The following is a 26817-nucleotide window of genomic DNA, read 5'->3' as shown; positions in this document are numbered from 1 at the left end:
GGGCCTCGCGCCCGCCGCAGACGTCACTTCCTGCTCTGGAGGGCGCGCGGAGCTTCCCTTCACTGGTGGCCAAGAGAGGAGAGAAGCAGGTGCTGAAGGCGGGCTTGGTTTGGACTCTTCATAGTTCCCCCTTCCACCTGGACAGAAGTGTCAAGCTGCATATCCTATCACTATAAGCAAACCTTGTTTTGTTTTTGTTTTTTGCCCTCCCATTTTCTCACGGTGTTCCCAATGGCAAGGGTATTGTCCAATTCCATTACGTTTTCAAGGGCAGCCCCATGTAGAGCGCATTACAGTAGTCCAATCTGGAGGTGACTAAGGCATGGACCACCCTGGCCAGATCCGCCTTCCCGAGGTACGGTCACAGTTGGCGCACAAGTCTTAATTGTGCAAAGGCCCAGTGTATCTATCCGAACGGATCTCCCTCTACGTCCCACCCCAGAGTCTAAGATCTTCTGGGGAGGCCCTGCTCTCGACCCCGCCTCTATCACAAGTGAGATTGGCAGGGACGAGGAGCAGGGCCTTCTCGGTGGTGGCCCCCCACCTTTGGAATTCACTCCCCAGGGAAATTAGATCTGCAACACCGCTCCTTTACTTTAGGAAAAAACTGAAAACATGGATTTGGGACCAGGCATTCGGATAATCGGGCAGATAAAAGGACTTGACAATGATTAGGAAATGATTAATGGAATAGAATTATGGAACTCTGAAAGACGAAGCGCTGAGCATGAGAATAGTTTTTTTTATAGTTTTTATATATGACATGTTATGTACTGATTGTTTTTATTGTTTTTAACTGCAATAATTGTTTTAGCCATGGTTTTGTATATTATGTGTAATTTGTATAGGCATCACATTGTGCCTTCTTTGTAACCCTGAGTCCCTCCTTGGGGGTTGAGAAGGGCGGGGTAAAAGTAACCTAAATAAATAAATAATAAATAAAGGCCCTCCCGGCCACCGCCGACGCCTGAGCTTCAAGCATAAGTGATGAGTCCAGGAGGACACCCAAACTGTGGACCTGTGACTTCAGGGGGAGTGTAACCCCGTCCAGCACAGGTTGCCACCCTATACCCCAATCTGGTTTACAATCTACCAGGAGGACCTCTGTCTTGTCGGGATTAATCTTCAGCTTGTTCTTCCTCATCCTGGATTCACAGCTGACAATGGAAGCTCAGGTCGCTGCTGCCAGCAAACAGGCCTTTTTCCATCTACGACAAGCGAGGCAACTGGCACCCTACCTATCTGACGAGGCACTGGCAACTGTCATCCATGCCACGGTAACGTCTAGGCTGGACTATTGCAACGCCCTGTATGTGGGCCTTCTGATGTCTACGACCCGAAAGCTTCGTATTGTTCAGAATGCGGCAGCCAGGTTACTCACAAGAACGCCCATGAAATGCCATATAACACCAGTGCTGCAACATTTACATTGGCTTCCAACTGAGTACCGTGGCCTGTATAAGATGTTAGTTCTGACCTTTAAAATTCTTTACGGCCAGGGTCCATCGTACCTTAGGGACCGCCTCTCCTCCCATCATCGGAGATCGCAACAACCAGCCCAACGTGACTTACTCCATATACTGGGTCCTAGAGAAGTGCACTTGGAAAGGATCAGATGCAGGGCTTTTTCTATTTCTGCCCCTGCCTTGTGGAATTCCTTGTTGCCCTACATGAGAGCCATGCGTGACTTAGGGCCTTTTACTCTCACACTTAAGACCTGACTTTTTACTAGAGCATTCGATGAGACTGCTGTCAGTTGGGCAACGAAACAAGACGGGAAACTTGGTGGTTCCCATCCCACCTGTTTTTCAGTTGTAAACTTGTTTGTAAAGTGTAATAAGAGGTGGGAACTCTGAACATGATTGAAGGCCCGTGTTCAGAGTTCCCTCCTTTCAAGACACTTGTACCTCTTTTCAACCACTGAGGACTATGCATGCCAGACTGCTGCAAAATTTATTCTTGAGACTAGTAACGTTTAAGTATGTTTTCCTTTTTATCTGTGACTTTTTGTTGTATGGGCCTGTGTTGTGATTTTGTTGTTGTATGCCAATAAAGGCTGTATGTGTGATTTTGCCATTGTATATCCTGATTTTGTTATCCAGTGGGGTCCTGGAACCAAATCCCAGTGGATACCGAGGGCCCGCTGTACTCCGTCTCACTGCTTCTTAAACTGGGTCCTGGCCTCAAATGGGATCCCACTAAAGACACAGGTTCACAGCTTGGGAGTGATCCTGAACTCGTCGCCGAGCCTGATTAGTTCTCAATACATGTTCAATTTTTATACCTATTTCATATACCCTACATACCTAGGGTCATGTCAAGCATTGTTGAAAAGGTTTAAGAAGCCCTGTACTGTCCTGTTTAGATGTCCCCTCCCATCTGCCAAAGGAAGAACATTCCCTATTATCCAGAGAAATATCTTTCTCATCTTGGTATCTAACAAACCTGCCAGATACTTTGGAAATTACAATCACGGAGGAATGAAAGAAGCATAAAAAGTAGTAGATTCATAAATCTGAATGGTGGAAATCCCATTGCTATCTCCTTGAGCTTCTGTAGTCGGATTAGTTTAGCTCTATCATATCTTAGACCCATAGAATCGTAAGAGTTGGAAGAGACTGCAAGGGCCATCTCGTCCAACCTCATTCTGCCATGCAGGAACACACAAAGCAGTCTCAGCAGATGGGCTTTCTTTCAGCCTCTATTTAGAATTATAGTATCATAGAGTTGGAAGAGACTGCATGGGCCATCTAGTCAAACTCTGTGCCATGCAGGAAAAGCACAATCAAATCAGCCCAGACATATGTACCCATTGCTCTGGCCCGGCCCAGTTTTATTGTTTCCGGGTGCACTGTTTATTGCTTGTTGTTTAATATTGCTTCAACTGTTTTTAATTTGCTTTAGGTTGTGTATTGTTATGTTGTGTTTGAGGCCTTGACCTTTGTAAGCCGCATCGATGCTAGCGGGGTACAAATAAAGATAATAATAATAATAATAATAATAATATGGCCTCCACAGAAGGATTCCCCCAGGCAGGAAGCAGCCAGGCTATGAAGCTGCAAGGCTATTTGGTGCTAATTAAGGTGACCAATTGCAACATTCACACTTGCCTCCAAAAGACAAGATTCATACTCGTAAATAATAGAGCTGGAAGAGACCTCATGGGCCATCCAGTCCAACCCTCTGCCAAGAAGCAGGAAAATTGCATTCAAAGCACCCCCGACAGACGGCCATCCAGCTTCTGTTACAAAACTTCCAAAGGAGCCCCCACCAGACTCCGAGGCGGAGAGTTCTACTGCTGAACAGCTCTTACAGTCAGGAAGTTCTTCCTAATGTTCAGGTGGAATCTCCTTTCCTGCAATTTGAGCCCATTCCTCCATTGAGTCCTAGTTTCCAGGGCAGCAGAAAACAAGCCTGCTCCCTCTTATGACATTCTTTCACATCTTTATACATGGCTACTAACTGCCCCCTGCCACACGTTGCTGTGGCCCAGTTTCTGTATATGTGCTTTGTGTGTATATAAGTGTGTTTGCATGTATGTGTGTGGTTTGCGCATGCGCTGTAGCATCTTTTTGGCTTTTTTAGTCCTTTCCGCTGTGTTTCACAGTGTTTTTATGAGTGATGGTCACTCGCTGGCCTGATAGGTATATTGTGTCCAAATTTGATGTCAATTCGTCCAGTGGTTTTTCAATTATATTAATCCCACAAACGAACATTACATTTTTATTTATATAGATTGTGTCTATTCTCAACCTTTACTTCGGCAGGCTAAACATCCCTGGCTCTTTAAGTCACTCTCATAGGGATTCATGGTTTCCAGACCTTTGATCCTTTCAGTCGCCCTCCTCTGAACACCTTCTAGCTTGTCAATATCCCTTTTGATGGAAACACAAACAATCCCACCAAAGCAGGTAATAGCTCTGTTTTTCATCCATGGACCTGAGCCCAGGTTCTCCAATACAAACAAAATGTATTCTGAAATCTGCTACAAATACTTTTTAAAAATGTATCAGTGGAAGTGGTATCATGGGAATATTCAGTCATGATGGTGAAAGAGATACAGAATCCAACAGGTACATGACCTTATTTTTTATTTAAAATTGTATTATTTGCTTCAACTAATAGCCATATGACATATTTTATAACATCTAATCTCAATTCTAATCTAAAATATTATTAAGGTTAAAATTCAGTAGTCCTATGTTAAGCATCCTAGAGAAATTCGCCATGTAAAAGAAAATGTGAAAAGAAAATGGACAAACTTTTAGACAAACAGGTTTGTAATATTTATTTTCCATTGCACATACATAGCTTATATACATCTCAATAACACAAAGTTACTGCTCAATTTTGTTACAGCAGACACCTATATTAGAACAGCCGTTTGGAAATCAAATGTAAAAGTAATTGCATTAAAAAAAATAAGAAATTGCACTTTTATTATAAATCATTTTCTGAATATGCTGTAATCAACCACATCACTAGTAATATGCTGCTAAAAATCTAAAGTGTCATAGTCTGTTTATTTTTTTTTTAATCAGAAGATATTATTCTATCAAATTTTATTTTAAGATGAGATGCACTATTGACCTGGTATTTTTTCTAGGTCCGTTTCTTGTAATGCACTAACTAAGATTTTATACAGCTGCTATTCAAACATATAAAAAGGACACTATACTTCAAAATATGAAAAAGAGGGTGTGTCTTAAGATGAAAAATGTTGAGGTTCAGCCATATAGCCTTGTCTACTACTTCTATAAATGATTTAAAATCAAAATCACTGCACATAATATAAAGAGTAAGATCAATGTGGTTTTTTTCTTCCAATCTTCTGTTATGGTTATATTCTTTACTATTCTTCACAAATGGCTGTTTCTACTACAAACCTGTTCTCAAAGTGCCGAATTTTTCGGCAGTTTGTTGCTTCCCGCTTTTGGATTCCTGTTGAGGAAAAATAAACAAGGCATTTAAATTAGTATATCTTAAGTTGTTCTGATTTGTGAAAGTACATCTGCCTTAATGATTTATTTAAAATATATCCTACCTTTCTCCCAACATAGCACACCAAGGCAGCTCAGAACATTTTTTTAAAAAAATTAAAAAACTGAAATACCTGCCACTGTTATCTGTATAAGTTCTTATTGAGCATCACAATCATAACACGAGTGAAAATAATTTATTTCAAATATCTGTTTTTTCATGTTTTCTAGTTCCTAGATTCATCCAGAACAACAAGCCAATGCAAGAAAGACTGCCTTATTATTAATACTTCCTCTCAAGTTAGCTTTCTGACATTCTGATAGATAAGAAAGTAGTGCATGAGAATTATACCTATCTCTCATTCTGTTAAATAACAGAACTTTTAAGAAACACTGCCAATGAAAAATTGAAATTGATTATTTCCATTGTCAGCCACATTGGGTTTTTTTAAAAGTATGGTTGTGGAACCCTTCAGGTGATTTTGGGGAGGGGGGTGAAGAGACAGTTAGAAGAGAAGGGTGATGTGTAAAATCAGAAGTAAGAGTATGAAGGATGAAAAAGATGATCAGACTATAAAGGAGAATGAGGGTAAAAACAACTAGCAAAAAGCATAAGGCAGGTGTAACATCACTTGAAAGCAAGTATGAAGTATTTTAAAAGCAAAAAATAACTCAAACTTCCTGTCTTAATTAATAATGAGCACTATTTGGCTGAGAGGCCCCCTGATAGCGCAATGGGTTAAACCACTGAGCTGTTGAACTTGCTGACCAAAAGGTTGGTAGTTCGAATCCAGGGAGTGGAGTGAGCTCCCATTTTTAGCCCTAGCTTTTGCCAGCATAGCAGTTCGAAAACATGCAAATGTGAGTAGATCAAGAGGTACCGCTTCGACGGGAAGGTAATGGTGCGCCATGAAGTCATGCTGGCCACATGGCCTTGGAGGTGTCTATGGACAACACCGGCTCTTCGGCTGAGAAATAGAGATGAGCACCACCTCACAGAGTCAGACACAACTAGACTTGATGTCAAGGGGAGACCTTTACTTTTACCTTTACAGTGTTATTGGAAAGGGTGCAATTAACCAGTGTAGACTTAATTTAATGTCGGGAGTAGCAATCAGATTCAGGACCATAGCAATATAGCAGATGAAGCAAATCAGGAGTCCTCAAACTAAGGCCCAGGGGCCAGATTCAGCCCCCCAAGGTCATTTACCCAGCCCTCACTCAGGGTCAACCTAAGTCTGAAACTACCCAAAAGCACACAACATCAGCCAAAATCAGGCCCACACTTCTCATTGAAATACTGAGAAGTTTATATTTGTTAAAATTGTTCTCAATTTTAATTATTGCATTGTTTAAAGTGTTTTTTGTACTACAAATAAGATATGTGAAGTGTGCATTGGAATTCATTCATGCTTTTTTCAAATTCTAATCCGGCCCTCCAACAGTTTGCGGGACTGTGACCTGGCCCTCTGTTTAAAATGTTTAAAATAATGACAAATAAAACAAGTAGCAAACTTTTTCAAAAAATATTATTTTGAAAATTCTGAGAGAGTAAAAAGGTCATTGACAAAATCAGGAAAGTAAAGTTCTGACAGAAATCTACACAGAAAAAGTCCCACTGCTAAGAATGAGAAAGAATACCACAACCTTTTCAACATAAATAAAGAAGCCTGAGACAGTAAGCACAGCATCCAAAAAAGAATTATAATTAGAAAGACAATATAGTATTTTTAATTCATCTAATTATACCTTTAAGAGTTTCTTTACGCTGCAACTTGTAGGTCTCTTTACCATGACAGAGGCGATAAATAAAGAAACCCAGCTGATCCACATTTTCTATGCGGTCAGTGACGATCATCTGTTCATGTATCAAATATGACTGAGGCAAGTATGTTCCAGCCTAGAGTAATGAAAATAGTAATGCAACAATTTAGTGTCAAAACATTGATGTTACCATAACAATTGTTTTAGGTCCACAGAAAAGAATTTTTATTTCTGAAGAATGTGTCAGTCGAGGAGAACTTTTGAAAATATATGACACTGGTTTGGAATTAAGAGTTGAAATCGTAAGGCAGGGGACCACAACTGGCATCCTTTCTCTAACACAACACTAAGGTTCATTAAAAAGATTCCACAGAACAGTGAATAGAGCCTGCTTCACAAGGAGTTATTTTCAACAGTATATTGACAAATGGGGAGTAAAAATTACAAAGTGAAATGGAGAGAGAACTTTCCTCTCCCCTATTTATTATTTATCCTGGAAAATAACTGGGTGTATTGCATGTGTACAGCAGTGGAAGAACATATTTATGTGTCTAAAAATGCAATAGATAAGTTATCTTTGTGATGGTGTTCTGCACTTGTGTAGTTAATATTGTGTCTGTGTACACAGAAGAGAAGTACAATAATAGGCCTAAGTACCCCTAAAGGCATCAGATCCCGCTTTATATTGGAAGCTAGGCAGGATCAGCCCTGGTGATTACTTTGCGGGAGAATGACAAAGAATACCAAGTGCTGTGGGCTCTATTTCAGGGGAAGAAAATGGCAAAGCCACCTCTTGAGTATAAGAGAACCATATGAAATTCACAGAGCTGGGTAAATTGACAGACAACTTGAAACCACAAACGTACAGAAGAGGGATTGCAACTTCAGAACTTTGGGGCCCTGGTAAAGTGTAACCCAATACGATTTTTAAAAGTCTTCCCCATTAAACAGAATAAAATCTCTCTTGGTTTGCCACACATTGGTGGAATGGAACTGTTTTCAAGCCAATACAGAGCAGAAGTGGAGAAAATGTTTGCAGCTTGTAATCGGGAAACACCCTGAAGTGCTGCTGTGTTGGAATACATTTATATACAAAAAATTGAAATCTTGGCAGGCCTAGGAGCCAAATTCTTAATGCTGTCTTAGGTATACTGCAAGCAATATCAACACTTACAAAGATTTCTCTCCCATGTTATACTTGTATGCTTAAATTTGATTTGAAATTGTAATAAAAGGATACAGATTACTGAATGTTTTTAAAACAACTCCTAATAATTTAACCTAGAAATAATATCATACGAAAACTGACTGGCACAACCTGGGGATCACAACCAGACACAGTGAAGACATCTGCCCTTGCACTATGCTACTCTGCTACTAAGTATGCATGCCCAGTGAGGAACACATCTCACCACGCCAAAACAGTGGATGTGGCTCTTAATGAGACATGCCGCATTATCACGGGGTGTCTGCGCCCTACACCACAGGAGAAATTACACTGCTTAGCTGGTATTACACCACCTGACATCTGCTGGGAAGTAGCAACCAATAGTGAAAGGACCAAGGCAGTGACATCTCCAGCTCATCCCTTGTTTGGATATCAGCAAGCATGTCAACGACTTAAATCTAGAAATAGTTTTCTAAGATCTACAGAGACACCTACTGGAACACCTCAGCAAGCGAGAGTCCAAAAGTGGCAGGCTCAAACCCAGAATCTCAATCAATGGCTGATACCAAAAGAGAGACTCCCCCCTGGGCACACAGAAAACTGGGCAACTTGGAAGGCGCTGAACAGACTGCGCTCTGGCACCATGAGATGCAGAGCCAACCTTAAGAAATGGGGCTACAAAGTGGAATCCATGACATGCGAGGGTGGAGAAGAGCAAACTACACACCACTTCCTGCAATGCAACCTGAGCCCTGCTACATGCACAATGGAGGACCTTCTATAGTAACACCAGGTAAAGGACCTGGTCAAAGGACATTTAATCAACTACCAAGCTTGCAAACTTTGTGTTCTGTTTGTTTGTTTGTTTGTTTGTTTGTTTGTTTGTTTGTTTAAAAATGCAATACAACTGTTTGGTTTGCTCCTGACATGATAAATAAATAACCATACCTTGATGTTAATCAGCAACTCCAAAAAGTTTTTGGGAGGCATAACAACTGACATGTTTAATGGAATGACATAGCACTTGTCCAGACTGAGGTCAAGGTAAGCTGTAAGTCTCTGTTGCAAAAAATAATAATATAAATATCATGTTAAAAGAGTATGCCAACCAATTCCTGCTTCAATTCCAAGCTGATTTTCAAAGGTTCCTTACCCTGTGAAAGTCATGAACAATGTCAGCTGGATCACTGTCAGCAAATTCTGGAACAGGCACACTGATAAACTCTACGTCTTCCTCCTGAAGGATCTTAATGTTTTCTTCAATTATGTGATAGCGTGGAGCTGGGGCATCTGCTTCTGCCTCCGTAAGGCTCAAGCCATCCTCAATATATTTAATTCCACAGAAGTAAACACCACTTTCCTTAAAAAAAAAAAGTTAAAATGTATAAGTAAAATTGTACAAGCTTTCAGACATTTTTTGTTTACGTACCTTTAAGCCCCAACATATATCAGTTTGGGGAAAATCTCTCAAAAATGTACAAGACTGGCTCTGAGAAATAGACTCACCACAAGATGCCTTTACAGTAAACCTAACACCTAGAATGAAAGGAAAATTCAAGTCATTTCCCCTATCTTCTTCCTTGCTTCTGAGGGCCCTTCCTCACAGCCATAAACCAGAATACCTGCTTTGAACAGGATTATCTGAGTCCACGCTGCCATATATCCCAGTTCAAAACAGAATGTGGGATTTTATTCAGCTGTGTGAAAGGGGCCTTTGTCTTAGAGGAAATGCTAGATATTATGAAAAACTAAGAAAATAATTATCTGTAACAAAAATAATTTTTAAACATTGTACTAACTAGTCAACACTTTGTATAGTATCTGCAGGAATTAAAATATAATAGAGGCAAGTCTAGAAAAGGAACAGTAAATAACTAGAGCAGGTTCTCAAGAAATGATATGAGTAGAACTTCTTGAACAGTGCCTTGCTCACAGGCCAGAGGCTTAGACCAAAAGTAATCCAATCTCTTCCTTGCTTCAAAAAGGACTGAACACAAAACCCATTAGGAGTGAGAACAGCCAATATGTGCAGTGAGAGATGATTATTTTCTTGAGTTAATATTTCTGTGCGACATATTCCCATCTTGAATTCCCAGGGAAGACATCTGATTTGTTACAGAAATGAAGTAACATCATATCCAATGTTATTTTTCTGCCTTTCGATAAAATTTATTCTGTAAGACAGAATGGGGGGAAAGGTATGCATATGCTTATTTAAGAGTACAAGTCAAGATAGAGAGTTGAGTATGTTTAGTCTGGAGAATCATGGGCCATCCAGTCCAACCCCTTGCCAAGAAGCAGTAAAATTGAGTTCAAAGCACCCCTGACAGATGGCTATCCAGCCTCTGCTTAAAAGTGCCTTGGACCACAAAAAGATCAAACCAGTCAATACTCCAGGAAATAATACTCAACTGCTCACTGGAAGGAAGGATATTAGAGGCAAAGATGAAGTACTTTGGCCACATCATGAGAAGACAGGAAAGCTTGGAGAAGATAATGATGCTGGAAAAAAGGAAGGAAAAAGGAAGAGAGGCCAACCAAGGACAAGATGGATGGATGTTATCCTTGAAGTGATTGGCTTGACCTTGCACTCTGGCGTGGGTTGGTACATGAGGTCACAAAGAGTCGGAAGCAACTGAACAAATAAACAACAATGAAGTCTGGAGAAGAGAATAAAGTCCTCCATTTCTCCCACGGCTTCCCAGCCATCCTTCCAAAATTTGTACAAAAATTGACACTACAATTTGCTGCTTTAATTAAGTGGCAAACCACTACATGTAGTGCAGTCAATGGGAAAACAATGTTGACTATCCCAATTATTGTAGCCAATTGACTAGTCAATAAAATAAGTCAGTAAATCATGGCAAATGTCACACATAAGTATATTTAAGGTTCATAAACAGGTTTCCTGCACAGCCATGGAAACCCTCAAGGTGGGCTAGTCATATTTTCTCAGCAGTAGGCCTCTCTGAACAAATCTTGCCAAGAAAACACTGTGATAGGTTCACCTTAAGAGTTAAGGAGCCCTTGGTGGTGCAGTAGGTTAAACCCCTGTGCCGGCAGGACTGAAGACCGATAGGTCGCAAGTTCGAATCTGGGGACAGGTGGATGAGCTCCCTCTATCAGCTCCAGCTCCTCATGCGGGGACATGAGAGAAGCCTCCCACAGGGATGATAAAAACATCAAATCATCCGGGCGTCCCCTGGGCAACGTCCTTGCAGACGGCCAATTCTCTCACACCAGAAGCGACTTGCAGTTTCTCAAGTCGCTCCTGACACGACAAAAAAAAACCCAAAACCTTAAGAGTTGCCACATGTTGAAAATGACTTGAAGGCAGACAACTATAAAATCAAAATTGAGAGGAAGGAATTTTATCTGTGGATGAATGAGGGGGATTTTTGTAGATAATGTTTATATGTATATATAAAGAAATGTATATAAATGTGTGTGTGTGTGTGTCTGTGTATCCTATCCAATTTGTCATCAATCCACTCCTTTGGGCTTCACGTACATCTACCATTTGCCAAAATATATGATTCTTTTCTTTTCCATTCTTGGCTGAGTAGCTTAACCATTGGTTTGTCCCATCAAGTACGTTTGCCCAAGGGCTGCTTCTGGTCTCTTGGTATCCAGTTCGTTAGTCGACATGTCAACTTTTACTTATATGTATATTCTTTTTCATACAAAGGGGTACTTTGACTATGCTTTTACTGCATGGCAGGGGGTTGGACTAGATGTGGTCTCTTCCAACTCTAGGATTCTATATAAAATAGTAGTTTATTTAAAGTTATTTTATTTGTATTTCATTCAAAATCCCACTAAGCCCCACATCTTCCTCTTGAGCATATGTCCCTCAAGCTGTTACCCAGAATAAAAGGTTATTCTGGGCCCATCAAAGTTGTACATCTATTATCTAAAGATTACTAAAGACCCTTAAATTTTAAGGCAGGATAGACAGTCAACCAGGCTTATTAGCAAATGAAAATACACTGTTTCTGAGTTAGTTTTGTTACGTATTTTTCAAACCAAATCGATAATGCAATTTGATGCACTTGTTTTCATACAAAGATTTGAGGCAGGGGATTAAAAACTGATCAACTCAAAGTAAAATATCAAAACAACACAAATGTATTGACTCATGTAAGCAAAAAAATTAACCTACCTGAGATGCAAAATACTTGTACAGATAGGCACCACCAAGAATCACAACAGCAAGCATAAAAGCTAATCCAAAACACATACACCAACACCATGCCCTTCTTTGTCCAACAGGTACCACTTCCCCTGGATCCTATAGAGAAATGAGAAATGGGAAAATAATTAATTCTGGGCTACTTATGGGTGCTTTCTGATAACAAAAGGTTACACTGATGCCTCCAGAGTTTTGTATGTATGGGCATGTGGCTCCTTTTCAAAGGCAGTTTTTGCAGTCATTATTAAATATGAATTTAATCTTGACAGGAACAAAACACATGAGCAGAAGTATCAACTGTAGTGCTGATATTCTGAACCTGTAATGTGGCTGTGTTCTTGAAGTAGCAGACTAGAATACGACTTAAGATTATCCTGAACTAATCAGCCAATGAAAAATTACATAGCCTCGCTATCTAAAACTTTTGTTTGGTTCAGCAAAAATTGATATTGCAAGTATACTGAACACTACACCTTTCTAGAAATAAACCAAGAACTTCAGCTAAATATTACCAATGAAATATAGATGACACTTGTTTCTATGATAAAGGCATACTGCTCTTTTTCTGGCTGGATGTTTTGCAGTATAGTAATTTTATGTTAGAAAAAAAATGCTATTTGTAGATATATTTACACTATATTCTGACAATTGGGAATTTAACTAAGAGCCAAAGCGCTTGAGCCTCAGTGCTCCTATTTATAAACAAAAGACTCGTATTCCAAAGTTGGAAAGAAATATGTAATGGCGACAAAATCTTAGAACAGATATAGCTCAGTTAATGAAGCAGATATGTACCTAGACATGATTTCTTTCATAGAAACTTTGGGACCAGAAATAGAAACAAACATGGATAGGTTCCTGAACCACAAAGGGAGTAGTCAACATATTTTATTTAACCAATAAGCAAATTTGCATAAGTAAACAAAAATATTTCAAACTTTTTTTCAAAATGCATCGAGGGTGATTTTATTTCTTTCACAACCTCCAAAATAATTTCATTTTGGTAGCAAAATCCACAGTTTGGCAGGCAGAGGGGTTAGCTCAGGCATGGACACACTTCGGTCCTCCAGGTGTTTTGGACTTCCAATTCCCACAATTCCTAACAGCCAATCTGTTAGGAATTGTGGGAGTTGAAGGCTGAGAGGAGATATGATAGCCATGTATAAATATGTGAGAGGAAGTCATAGGGAGGAGGGAGAAAGCTTGTTTTCTGCTTCCCTGGAGACTAGGACGCAATGGAACAATGGCTTCAAACTACAAGAAAGGAGATTCCATCTGAACATGAGGAAGAACTTCCTGACTGTGAGAACCGTTCAGCAGTGGAACTCTCTGCCCCGGAGTGTGGTGGAGGCTCCTTATTTGGAAGCTTTTAAACAGAGGTTGGATGGCCATCTGTCGGGTGATTTGAATGCAATATTCCTGCTTCTTGGCAGGGGGTTGGACTGGATGGCCCATGAGGTCTCTTCCAACTCTTTGATTCTATGATTCTAAGTCCAAAACACCTGGAGGACAGTAGTTTGCTCATGCCTGGGTTAGCTGCTGAAGTAGTTTGATCTGTTTTTTTCTTTTCTCTCTGCTTTGCTCTTTATGTATGTTCAATGAGAGATTCTGGAGCCAGCTACTACCTACCATGCACCCCCTGAAAGTTTCGTCTCACCTCTTCGCTGTAGGTAAGAACAAACAGGACTTTACCCAAGATGCAGGGCAACCTACCCCAATAAGGCTTGTCAAGTAACAGCTCTATGCTCTGATCTTACTTCTCTTTTGGAGGAGGGGGTGTTAAGCAGGAGGCATTATCCACCAGGAAGAGAGGAACAAATACCAAAGACAACAAGATCAAGTAGGTAAAGGGTAAACAGAGGAACTCACGCCGACAGGAAGACAAATGCTAGTTACCTAGCATGCTGATATACTTCTGAATACATCAGTTGAGGTAGAAGAAGAAGTCCTTCTTCCTCTGGGGGTGCTGGCATTACATTAGGAAATAAAGAGCATGTTTGAAAGCCTCAAAATGCTCATCTTCTTCAAGTATATTTTGGTAACTTGACACACATCCAAAATAAATCATATCTTTGGAATGGAGAGCCTAAGACAGAAGGACAATAGGGTGACTTCCTGGTCCTTGTGAAAAGCAAGGTTCACCTTTCGAAGAAAGGTCAAGTTGAGTCCAGAAAACTGTCTGATGTGATCATGCAGAGATCAAAGACAGAGCACAGAATTCAGGCACTCTTCATGCTGGTGTGGTTGCTGTCAGCAGTAGCATCTTCCAAGTGATATAAGATTGATTCCATGAGAAGCACAGTGAGCATAGTCAACATAAAATACCGATTATGCAAAGTGGCGAGCTGTGATGTATTGATGCAGTCAACAGTATCACATCCCTAACAACCTTGTAGGCATAAAAATGTATCAGTATCCTATTATCTTCCCAAAGCAGGTGGTAGGAGATGATGGTAGCAACCTGTCTTTTGATAGGTGTCAGTCTTTGTTCCACTCCTTCCTGGAGGAACTCTATGTACTTCAGATCCAACCCATCTTCAAGACCACATCTCCTTCTATGAACCAGCGCAGGCACTAAGATCTAACAGAGAGGCCCTCCTCTCGGTCCCACCTCCATCTCAAGTGCAGTTGGTGAAAACAAGAGAGGGAGCCTTCTCGGTGGTGGCTCCCCAGCTTTAGAATGCCTTCCCAAGGGAGATTAGGCTATTCCCCACTTTTCAAGCCTTTCGTATACAACTGAAGGCAGGGTTTTAGACAAGTCTTTGACTATGTATAGAAATTCGAGGATCTAGAGATTTTTCACCATGCACTTTATGAGACTGATATTGATGGCAGTTTGTTTTGTATTCTGCTATTGTTGCATTTTATTGATCTTAATTGGGGGGGGGGGGGTTGTGATGTTTATGTTGATTGTTGTTGCTTTGTGTTGTTGTCTTTGCACTTTTTGTATATTGCATGTTTGCACCTTTGAGTGCTTTGTGAGCCACGCCGAGTCCTTCCGGGAGATGGTAGCGGGATATAAATAAAGTTTTTTATTATTATTATTATTATTATTATTATTATTATTATTATTTTAAGTGGAAAAGCTACCATAATTTTGCCAAACACCTGCTTCTTTCATGTACACCTTTCCAGAAGTTGAGAGTAATGTTTGTAGACAGTCCATGTTTTGCAGATGTACAACAGAGGTGGAAGGACCATAAATTTATAAACAAGCATCTTGGTATCCCTACAAATGTCCCAACCCTCACTCTCTGCTTCATTTGAAAAAATGTTGCACTCAAAGAGCTCATACGGTGTTGTATTTTGGGGAGAGATGGCTGCCTATGTAGCAGAAATGGTCAACATTTTCTAGCGCTACCTTGTTAAGCATTATTTCTGGCATTGCAGAAGGATTGGTTGGTGTGGTGTGGTAGAAGACTTCGGTTTTCTTGATGTTCAGTAAGAAGACAAGCTTTTCATGTGCTTCTTTGAAGGTGTTTAAAGTGGCTTTTACCCATGGGTATTCAGAAAGCATAATGAAGATCATTTAAGTATCAAGGGGACCCTCCTCAAGCAGGGTCTATGAGTACACTTTTTGGGTATACTGGCAGTGATGTACTCCAAATGAGCACAGGCTACATTATCATCAGCATATTGGAGTTCAATAACAGAAATTGTTGTGACCTTACTTATAGCTTTCCGCCTGCTAAAGTTAAAGAGCTTGCCATCTATCCGACAGGTGATTTCCACACCAATCAACAAAATGTAGAATCATAGCTATGATAACACACCTGATCCCAGCTTAAAGGGTCACTTTGGGTGCCATTGCTGTCCAAGACTGATGTCATCATGGAGGAGTCACAGGATGTTCACAAATTTACCAGAGCATAAGAGGATGGACCAGAGAGCACATTCAGTGTTGAAGACCTTTGCCAGGTTGATGAATGCCATGTACAAAGGTTGATTTTGTTCCCTGCGTTTTTCTTGGAGCTGTTGTGCAGTGAAAATAATATTCACTCTTCCTCTGAAGTTGAAGGAGGCAGGCTGAATTCTACTCACGCTAGCAAGATTTTACCACCCAGTTTTACATAGTTTGGCATGCTTCCATCATCGCTATCTGGAGAAGGGCACGATTGGTTTGAATCACTTCTATCAGTTCTACAATCACAAAATCGCTACATGTTTTGCATATTAGCATTGTTGTTGGGTTAGAATTACTGTGGCGGTCAGTATTGGTTTGTTAATTTTAAAAATCTCTAAATATGTATGATAACCTGATCTAAAAATCTGGCCAAGTGTCAAATGTATTTCTGCTGACACCTCCAATTTTTTTCTTTTAGTCAGCAAAATATAAATTATGAGTTACTGCATGTTAATGTAAACAGTCAAATATATTTATATTCTAACTGATTGCAAAATGCTTTTTACAGCTTGCATATTAGCAACCAGACAAAGCCTGTCTAATCAGCACAACAATGTTTCGCTGCAGTGCATCAATATCAGAGCAGAAAAAGCAAGAAAAACCTGTTGCTTCTTGCAAGAAACACAGTGAAGCCATTCAGAATTCAGGTTGCCCTCCACTAAAACAAGTTTTTGTTTGAAATTGCAATTATGCAGGCTATGTCAGGCACAGGAGAAGGAGAGGAATTCACAATGAGAAGGGTTTTTGTTTTGTTTTTTGCAATATCCATATTAATTATTTTTAAAGCACTACCCAAAGCAGAAATTAAAAATGAAATGCTCTGTAATTTTGTTTCTCTATGCACCATATTAAAAATAAGCCAACTGGTGTACACTTTAAGAGCTGCAAAAGTCTGGGATTGCAAAGAAACTGAAGCTAAACCCCATATAGACCTAATAAGGTGAAAGAAGAAAGTGCAAAAGCTGTGTTGCAGTTAAACATTAAAAAAAAAACAAGATTATGGCAACAAGAATGACTGACAACTGGGAAATAGAGGGAGAAAATGTGGAGGCCGTGACAGACTTTGTATTTCTAGGTGCAAAGATTACTGCAGACGCAGACTGCAGCCAGGAAATCAGGAGACGCTTACTTCTTGGGAGGAGAGCAATGTCCAATCTCGATAGAATAGTCAAGAGTAGAGACATCACACTGGCAACGAAGATCCACATAGTTAAAGCAATGGTATTCCCCATAGTCACCTACGGATGGCAGAGCTGGACCATAGGGAAGGCTGAGTGAAGGAAGATAGCTGCTTTTGAACTGTGGTTCTGGAGGAAAGTGCTGAGAGTGCCTTGGATCGCAAGAAGATCCAACCAGTCCATACTTCAGGAAATAAAGCCCGACTGCTCATTGGAGGGAAGGATAGTAGAGGCCAAGATGAAGTACTTTGGCCACAGAACGAGAAGACAGGAAAGCTTAGAGAAGACAATGATGCTGGGGAAAATGGAAGGAAAAGGGAAGAGGGACTGACCAAGGGCAAGATGGATGGATGGGATCCTTGAAGTGACTGGCTAGACTCTGAAGGAGCTGGGGGAAGTGACGGCCGGCAGGGAGCCCTGGCGTGGGCTGGTCCATGAGGTCACGAAGAGTCGGAAATGACTGAACGAATGAACAACAACAGCAAAGGCTACCACAGACTGAAGTATCACTAAAAGCATTCAAAGAAGTCTGTTTCTTAAGTACATGCTGTAGCAATACATATTTTTTTCAGAAATTGTTTTTTGTGAGATTCAACCATCTGTTCTTGAAAATCTCCCTCTCCCCACCCAAATTCCAATAAGCAAACCTTGATTTTGCCATTTTATATAAGGGATACCATTTTACTACGTATATATTGGGACTTGAGCATCCACATATTTTGATATCCATGAGAATCCTGGAACCAAACCCCAATACAGTAGATACTAAAGGCTTACTTTCAGAGGAGAAAGTTGGCACAAGGCGACCTGAGTTCCATTTTTTAGGACTTTGACATTCACTGCTCTGTGTCTCTATGTCTAACTTTCCTGCCAGATTTGCTGAGGTAGTGGCAGAAATGCCAGATAGTCTCCTCTTAGAGTGTAAACAAAAAACTGCTAAAAACCTTGAATTTTGTTGTTTTTGTATCCCTATTTAGTAAAAGACACACTTTTATGCAATCAACATTTGGAAGTGAGTTTATTTCACATTTACAGATTTTTTTTTTCATGTCAGAAGCAACGTGAGAAACTGCAAGTCGCTTCTGGTGTGAGAGAATTGGCCATCTACAAGGACGTTGCCCAGGGGATGACCGGATGTTTGCATTTAACAGGTATTGTAACAAGGGGAGCCCTAAAAAGCCATGCCTGATATTTTATGGATAAGGCCCACTTCACGAGAATAGTATTTTTATTTTTATCGTGTCAGGAGCGGCCTGAGAAACTGCAAGTCGCTTCTGGTGTGAGAGAATTGGCCGTCTGCAAGGACGTTGCCCAGGGGACGCACGGATGATTTGATTTTTATCATCCTTGTGGGAGGCTTCTCTCATGTCCCTGCAAGAGGAGCTGGAGCTGATAGAGGGAGCTCATCCGCCTCTCCCCGAATTTGAACCTGCGACCTGTCGGTCTTCAGTCCTGCCGGCACAGGGGTTTAACCCACTGGGCCACCGGGGGCTCCTACGAGAATAGTATGTAAATTATTGACATGCAGGTCATTTGAATTCTTATTCAAAGTCACTAATTCTGACATCACTTCAAAAGGAGTCAGTACAAAACTACTGAGTTAATATAAGTCAGTAAAGTATGCCAGGATAAAATTATATGCCATCTAAACAACCAAAGTGTGCTGCAATCTAATGTGTTCTTGGGTTGCTGAACATCATGCTGTTGCTGAATTAACTACTTCAAAATATTTAGGGCAAAGAAAGGAAGCATTTTTCTATCAAAATCTCAGTCTCCCCAGGGACAATCTCACAAGCAGCCCACACACCAAGTTGGGGTTGCGTTCCCCCTATTCAGTCCACAAATCACTACTGAATAGTATCTTGTCAATGATTTAGTTTATTTTATTTTTGCAGTCTGGCAATGACAGAGAAGGAAAGAGAGAGCCAAAAAAGGGTTTGCAACACTGCAGGATTTTATATAGCATGCCTGCACTCACTTGCTCTCTCTGCACCACCCCTTTTTGCAGCACACACCGAAAGTGGCTTCTGATCACTCCTATATCATTTTGTAGATGTAATCTATATGCAAATTTAACCTACCAGGCAGATAAATTCTTCTTAATTTTTACTTTCCTCCATCTAAAAAAATAAAAATGTAATGTTTGTTTGTGGGATTAACAGAACTCAAAAACCAGTGGGCCAATTGACACCAAATTTGGGCAGCATACACCTAACAACCCAATGTATGTCCTTCACTAAAAAATTTAGATTTTGTCATTTGGGAGTTGTAGTTGCTGGGATTTATAGTTCACCTACAATCAAAGAGCATTCTGAACTCCACCAATAATGGAATTGAACCAGACATGGCACACAGGACTCCCATGACCAACAGAAAACACTAGAAGGGTTTGGTGGGCATTGACCTTGAGTTTGGGAGTTTGGGAGTTGTAGTTCACCTACATCCAGAGAGCATTGTGGACTCAAACAATGATGGATCTGGACCAAACTTGGAATGAATATTCCATATGCCCAAATATGAACACAGATAGAGTTTGGGGGGGGGGGGGGAAACAGACCTTGACATTTGGGAGTTGTAGTTACTGGGATTTATAGTTCATCTATAATCAATGAGCATTCTGAAACCCATGAACGAGAGAATTGAGGCAGACTTCCCACACAGAACCTCCATGACCAACAGAAAATACTTAAGGCCATCCAGTCCAACTCCCTTCACCAGGGCAAGAAAACGTAATCAAAGCCCTCCTGACAAAGAGCCATCCAGCCATAGATATGGATAGATATATATATGATTCACACACATATATAGTATCCTAGACTTGAAAGGGACCCCTAAAGAAGGACAATTATATGCTGCATGTTCCAGAGTAGGCAAACCAGACAATCTCCACATCAACACTGACAAAGAAACAACAAGAAATACTGTTTACCTACAAGAATAAAGAAATTACATATATTAGAAACCAACACTTTCTCATTACTTTATTTTCCAGATCACCAGACTGGGCCACAGCAACACGTGGCAGGGGACAGCTAGTCTTAAATAGAAACAATGGTTCATCTACGAAACAATTAAGCCAAAACTTATTTTAAAATAAGTATGCAATGCCTTATAGACACAGAAACATAGTCCGCTTCCACACCGCTGTATAAAATCAACATTGAGCTGTATTATATGGCAATGTGGACTCAGATAATCCAGTTCAAAGCAGATATTGTGGATTATGTGCCTTGATATTCTGGATTACATGGCCATGTGGAAGGGCCCATAGTTTTGAATTAAAAGCATGATGTTTGTGCATTCAGTGTTGATCTTGCCATGGCAGTTGCAATGCATAATCTTTAGCTTGAAAAGAGAGAATCACAGAACAGAAGACAATGCCAGAATATTTCTACCTTGTTGTCAATGTTATAGATGTAAGCAGTTTAACCAGTTTATCGGCATGTTGCAAGACAGTTCATGGGCCAGGAATCAAGTTGCAAACTGCAATCTTGGCATCAGTGCAATTTACTTTTGAGATTATGGGGGAATTGCACTGTAAAATTTCATTCACTACCTTATTACCTTATTACTTGATTGCTATCTCAATCAAGTAAATAGACAGTGTAATATGAGCCATTAGAATTTGAGACAAATTAAACCGCAAGAGCATCTTAAACTGTAATTACAGTAGTCTTGCTTATCCGACATTCCATCTTATCCTATGACCCCCTTTTCCTCCAGCATTTCCCCTTCAATTAAAGAAGCGCTCTCCAACTCTCTCTCCATTCCCAATAAGTGAAAGAGGCAAGACAAGGAGGAGGAGGGAGGAAAGGGGGAAAGAAGGAAGAGTGGAAGCAGAGTGTCCTGGGGTGAAATCCCTCTGTGATTTCCAAGCTCCTCTTCCGCATCCAGGCACTTCTTGCTAGACCGCTCAAGCCCTGAGGTGTTAACCTTGCCTTAACCTTTTTGAGTTCTTGGTGTTAGTATTCTAGATGTCTAGCACCGTGTCGGATGGGTAACAGTAGGAGACTCCGTATTATCTGACATTTATTGTTTATCCGACATTCTGCCAGCCCATTTATGTCGGATAAGCAAGACTCTACTGTAAGACAAATATCTCTCACTGTTCTTTTCCTGCATGATTTTTACATCTTTACCTGAGAAAAAAAGCTCATTAGTGTCAAATATTTACCTAATACATTTTGTGCCTTCAGGCCAGCCTAATCAAAGCATTTCTCGACTTTGAAAAAGCATTGACTTTGAAAAATCCTGCAAATCTCTTGGGAAGACAGGTGGACAAATGTCAGCATCCTGGAAGGCGCAAAGATCACCAGCATTGAAGCAATGATCCTCCGCCATTAACTGCACTGCACCAGCCACGTTGTCTGAATGCCCGATCACCATCTCCCAAAGTAGTTACTCTACTCTCAACTCAAGAATGGAAAATTGAATGTTGGTGGGTAGGAAAAGAGATTTAAAGATGGACTAATCTTTAAAAATGTGGAGTAAACACCAAAAACTGGGAATCCCTGGCACTAGAGGATTGTAACAGGAGGTCAGCTATTACCAACAGTGCTGTGGAATTCAAAGAGGCACAAACGGATGGTGAAAAGGAAAAATGTGTCAAGAGGAAGGCACATCAAGCAAACCCTGGACGGGACCACCTTCCATCTGGAAATTATGTCCTGATTGTGAAAGACCATGCAGATCCAGAATAGGTCTCTACAATCACTTATGGACCCACCACCAAGACTATACTCTTGGAAAGCAATCATACCCAGACCCAAGCCTATAGAGAACCAAAGCATCTCCGCTATGCATATTTTTCTGTATGACCAACACACCTTGAATATATTTGTTTCGTATTTCCAACTCTGGCCCTGTGGTAAAAGTCATATTTACCCACAGTGTGGCTCCTTTACATTTAAACTTGGCTATTATATTACTTCAAGGATCCTTGAAGTGACTGGATTGACCTTGAAGGAGCTGGGGGTGGTGATGGCCAACAGGGAGCTCTGGCATGGGCTGGTCCATGAGGTCAAGAAGAGTCAGAAGCGACTGAACGAATGAACAACAACAAATTATCTTACATTTCGAGATGATCAAGCTCTATAGAGCAGCACTTTCCGAGCTGAATGTGGTTGACCCATGAATGTGTCGGCTGCAGCTTGTAGGCATGTTTTGCAAACCTCGTGAGAAGCAATTTTTGAAATGTATTTTATTATCTTACAAATATTATATTATACTTTAAAAATGAAAGGATTTCATGAGATACATTATGCCCTCATACACCCCACTATTAGAGTTGATATACTATATATCTTAATGGGTATTTGTTTAAATCTTCGCTTTGCTGGTCAAACTGAATGACTGTGTGGCAAAATGGTGCATAGAACAAGAGTGAAATGTTTGGAAAACCCTGCCACTGAGGCTGGATCTACATCGCCCTATATTCCAGCATCTCATCCCAGATTACACTATGTAACAAAATTCGAAAAACACTCTGTTCCTGGTTTGAAAGTGTTATTTCCTGTTTAACTGTGCAGCACTCACTTTGAAAGTAGTTGTTATACTCCAGAAACTTTTGTTTTTGTGGCTGCCATAAACTCTGTTGAATTGGCTGAGACTCTAGGGGTCCTTTCACCCAGCTGTATAAAATTCACATTGAAATTCACATTAGATGGCAGTGTGGACTGAGATAAATTGTGGATTGTCTGCCTTGATATTCTGGGTTATATGGTTGTGTGGAAGGGCTCTGAGAGATATTTATTGAAAAACTATAGCAAAATGTGCTGCAGGATGTCCCTCCTGCCAAAACAAAGTTTTTGCAGTTTAATAAACCTTTCCCATGATAGAACCAATCAGGAAATGACATTTATAATCCAGGAACAAAAATTGTGTCACATAGTGTTATCTGCTTTGAAATTGGTTATATGAGGCCTCTTTTAGGCCCCTTCTACACTGCCATATAAAATCCAGATTATCTGCTTTGAATTGGATTTTACGGCAGTGTAGACTCACATAATCCTGTTCAAAGCAGATAGTGTGGATTCTGTTCTGTTACACTGTTCAACGGAGAAAAAGTTGCGGGCCTGAAAATAGTTGTTCTTTTATGATTTTGGGGTGCTGAAAATGAAAATGACATTTAAAAATGTATATTGGCTCTAGTTTTTATGATATAAGCAATCACGTGATCACGTATGGTTGAAAAAATGCATGTTGCGACTTACACTATGGAAGATTCTAGAAAGTTTGATGACGCAGTATTAGTGCCGTGTGCAAAAGCCAGAAAGCCCTATATAAGGCCAGACTTTTGAACGGTGAGGGTCAGTCAGTTGAAGACTGAGACAGTATCGTTAAACATCGTTCTCTTTACTGTAGTTATGCCTCGCACGTGTGTAAATAAAGCACTATGGAAAAAAGAGATCAAGGCAAATGGACTCCGTCAATGCTGTCAGACTACTGCTGGAGCATTGTAAGAGACAATCCTTTCCTTGAATACAAAAGAAAAGTCAAGAGAAGCAAACAGGATATAAACTAAAGTCACGATTAAAGCGACATTTAAACTTTCAGACTTTTCAACTGCATTAGGCCTACTAATATAGTTTCTTGCCGCACAAACATAAACAATAGACTAATTAAATAAATATTTCTCATGTATAAACTATTGGCAATATAATTTGACTAAAATGTAGTAAATATTCACGGTTTATATACATGCAGTAAGGTTAGGCGCATTATCATAATATTAACGAATTACCTATTGCGGAGAAAATTGAAATAGCTGTTGCATAAAAACCAGAGCCAATTAACACATTTAATTATTATATTTGAATTCAGCATGATAAATTTATTAAGAAACGGCACATTTCGTTTCCGCAACTGAGAAAAACTGAAAATTTGTAGAACAGTGTTATCTGGGCGGAGGCCAAAAGGGGGCCTAGACAGAGAAGAATAGTCTATTTTATGGGGAGGAGGGAGGAAGTTGAAGGAGGAAAACAATTTTCCCCATTTTTGTCGGTTATCCCCCCTCTCCACTTCATAAACAAGGGTTGTTTCCATGAAAGAGACATGGGTGGGGGAATAACGGGAAAACAGGGAGAAATGTTTTGATTCCTTCAGACCCCCCCCCCCCATAAAATGGACTATACTTCTCTGTCTAGCGCCCCCTTTTGGCCTCCACTGAGATCACAGTACCCGTTTCTATGATAGAACCAATTAGGAAATGACATTTATAACCCAGAAATAACTTGTCACATAGTGTTATCTTCTTTGAACTGAGGGCCCTTCCACACAACCATATAACCCAGAAAATCCCACAATATCTGCTTTGAACTGGATTATCTGAGTCCACCCTGCCATATATTCCAGTTCAAAGCAGAGAATGTGGGATTTTACTCAGCAGCGTGGAAGGGAGCTGATTTATATGAGGACCCCTTTAGGTCCCTTCTACACTGCCATATAAAATCCAGTTTATCTGCTTTGAACTGGATTATACAGCAGTGCAAATTTGCATAATCCAGTTCAAAGCAGACAATGTGGATTATCTGCTTTTATAATCTGGATTATATGGTAGTTTAGACGAGGCCCTGGTCTACAGCACCATCCACACAGCTGCAAAAAATCCACATTGAACTGGAATATATGGCAGTTTGAACTCAGATAATGCAGTTCAAAGCAGATTATCTGCTTTGATATTCTGGGTTATATGGCTGTGTGGAAGGGCCCTGGGGCAGGTTTAGACCAGAAGTCTTGGGGGGGGGGGGGGGCTTCCACACAGCCATCTATCCAGAATATCAAGGAAGAAATCCCACAGTATCTGCTTTGAACTGAATTATCTGCTTTGAACTGGCTTATCTGAATCCCTACTGCCATATATTCCAGTTCAAAGCAGATAATGTGGAATTTTATTCAGCTGTGTGGAAGGGGCCTCAGATAAGCCAGTCTAAATCAGATATTGTGGATTATATGCCTTGATATTCTGGGTTCCATTCTCTTCTAACTCTTTGATTCTATGATTCTAATGCAGCTGACAATCAGCCAGCTGCGCCACAATCCCCAATCAAGGGAGAGAACCCCACATTGTCTGAGTGTGGACTCGGGGCCCTTCCACACAGCCCTATACCAGAATATCAAGGCAGAGAACCCTACATTGTCTGAGTGTGGACTCGGGGCCCTTCCACACAGCCCTATACCAGAATATCAAGGCAGAGAACCCCACATTGTCAGAGTGTGGACTCAGGGCCCTTCCACACAGCCCCATATCTCAGAATTATCAAGGGAGAGGACCCCACATTATCAGAGTGTGGACTCAGGGCCCTTCCACACAGCCCTATATCCCAGAATATCAATAGAGAACCCCATATTGTCCGAGTGTGGACTCAGGGCCCTTCCACACGGCCCTATAACCCAGAATATCAAGGGAGAGAACCCCACATTGTCAGAGTGTGGACTCAGGGCCCTTCCACACAGCCCTATATCCCAGAATATCAATAGAGAACCCCATATTGTCCGAGTGTGGACTCAGGGCCCTTCCACACGGCCCTATAACCCAGAATATCAAGGGAGAGAACCCCACATTATCAGAGTGTGGACTCAGGGCCCTTCCACACAGCCCTATATCCCAGAATATCAATAGAGAACCCCATATTGTCCGAGTGTGGACTCAGGGCCCTTCCACACGGCCCTATAACCCAGAATATCAAGGGAGAGAACCCCACATTGTCAGAGTGTGGACTCGGGGCCCTTCCAGACACTGCTATATTCCAGAATATCAAGGCAAAGAACCACACATTGTCTTGAGTGTGGACTCTGGGCCCTTCCACACGGCCCTATAACCCAGAATATCAAGGGAGAGAACCCCATATTGTCCGAGTGTGGACTCAGGCCCCTTCCACACAGCCCTATATCCCAGTATATCAAGGCAGAGAACCCCACATTGTCTTGAGTGTGGACTCAGGCCCCTTCCACACAGCCCTATATCCCAGAATATCAAGGCAGAGAACCCCACATTGTCTGAGTGTGGACTCAGTTCAAAGCAGATATTGTGGGGTTTTCTGCCTTGATATCCTGGGATATAGGGCTGTGTGGAAGGGCCCTGGGGTAATCAGATTATCTGGGATCAGATCCTGGGTTATAGGGTAGTGTAGATCCAGCCTCCCAGGTCTGGGAAAGGCAACCCCCCTGCCTCCACCTATCACCAGGCAGCCATTTTGGAGGCGCGCGCCCGACTGCAGAGAGGCCAGGCCTCGCGCCCCTCGGGCTCCGTCGCCTTGGAAACCAGGGCCCCTCGCGCGCCCGGCGGGCCTTTGGGCGCAGTGTCCAGGCCGCAGCCTCTGAGGGAGGAGGGAGGAGTGTGGACTCGCCGTCCCTCCCCGAAGGCCTCCCCCCTCCGTCCCTGAGCTCACCTTGGCGCCGGGGGGCAGGATGAGCACCTGGCTGCTGTACCCATGGCCCTTCCCTCCGCGCTCCTCGTCCTGCTCCTCCTCGTCCTTCGCGGCGCCGGCGTCCTTCTGGGCCAAGGCCGCGTTGAACGACACCTTCACCATGGCTGCTGCTCCTACTGCTGCTGCTGCTGTGTCGGGGGCTGCTGCGGGGACAAAGCAGAAGGCGGAGGGCAGGCGGGGAGGCGCTCCGCAGTCGGGCCGGCC

At 41.4% G+C, this 26817-nt stretch overlaps 1 protein-coding gene and 1 long non-coding RNA gene across 2 annotated transcripts; one reads left to right on the top strand and one right to left on the bottom strand.

The window, feature by feature from the left end:
* Positions 1-24: 24 nt before the first annotated feature.
* Positions 25-5380, top strand: LOC132780971 (uncharacterized). Its single transcript, XR_009631957.2, has 3 exons — positions 25-89; positions 3768-3911; positions 5211-5380. It is a non-coding gene; the product is annotated as an uncharacterized lncRNA (long non-coding RNA).
* Positions 4263-26817, bottom strand: ITM2B (integral membrane protein 2B). The gene is made up of 6 exons (XM_060784856.2): positions 26575-26817; positions 12074-12202; positions 9065-9271; positions 8860-8970; positions 6729-6879; positions 4263-4941 (listed from the first exon to the last, which is right to left on the bottom strand). Exons 1-6 carry the CDS (start codon positions 26713-26715, stop codon positions 4853-4855), a joined length of 828 nt encoding a protein of 275 aa, XP_060640839.2. The 5' UTR covers positions 26716-26817; the 3' UTR covers positions 4263-4852.

This window comes from Anolis sagrei, chromosome 1 (assembly GCF_037176765.1).
Source record: "Anolis sagrei isolate rAnoSag1 chromosome 1, rAnoSag1.mat, whole genome shotgun sequence".
NCBI classification, from domain to species: Eukaryota; Metazoa; Chordata; class Lepidosauria; order Squamata; family Dactyloidae; genus Anolis; species Anolis sagrei.
This window is presented reverse-complemented; position numbering and strand designations above follow the sequence as displayed.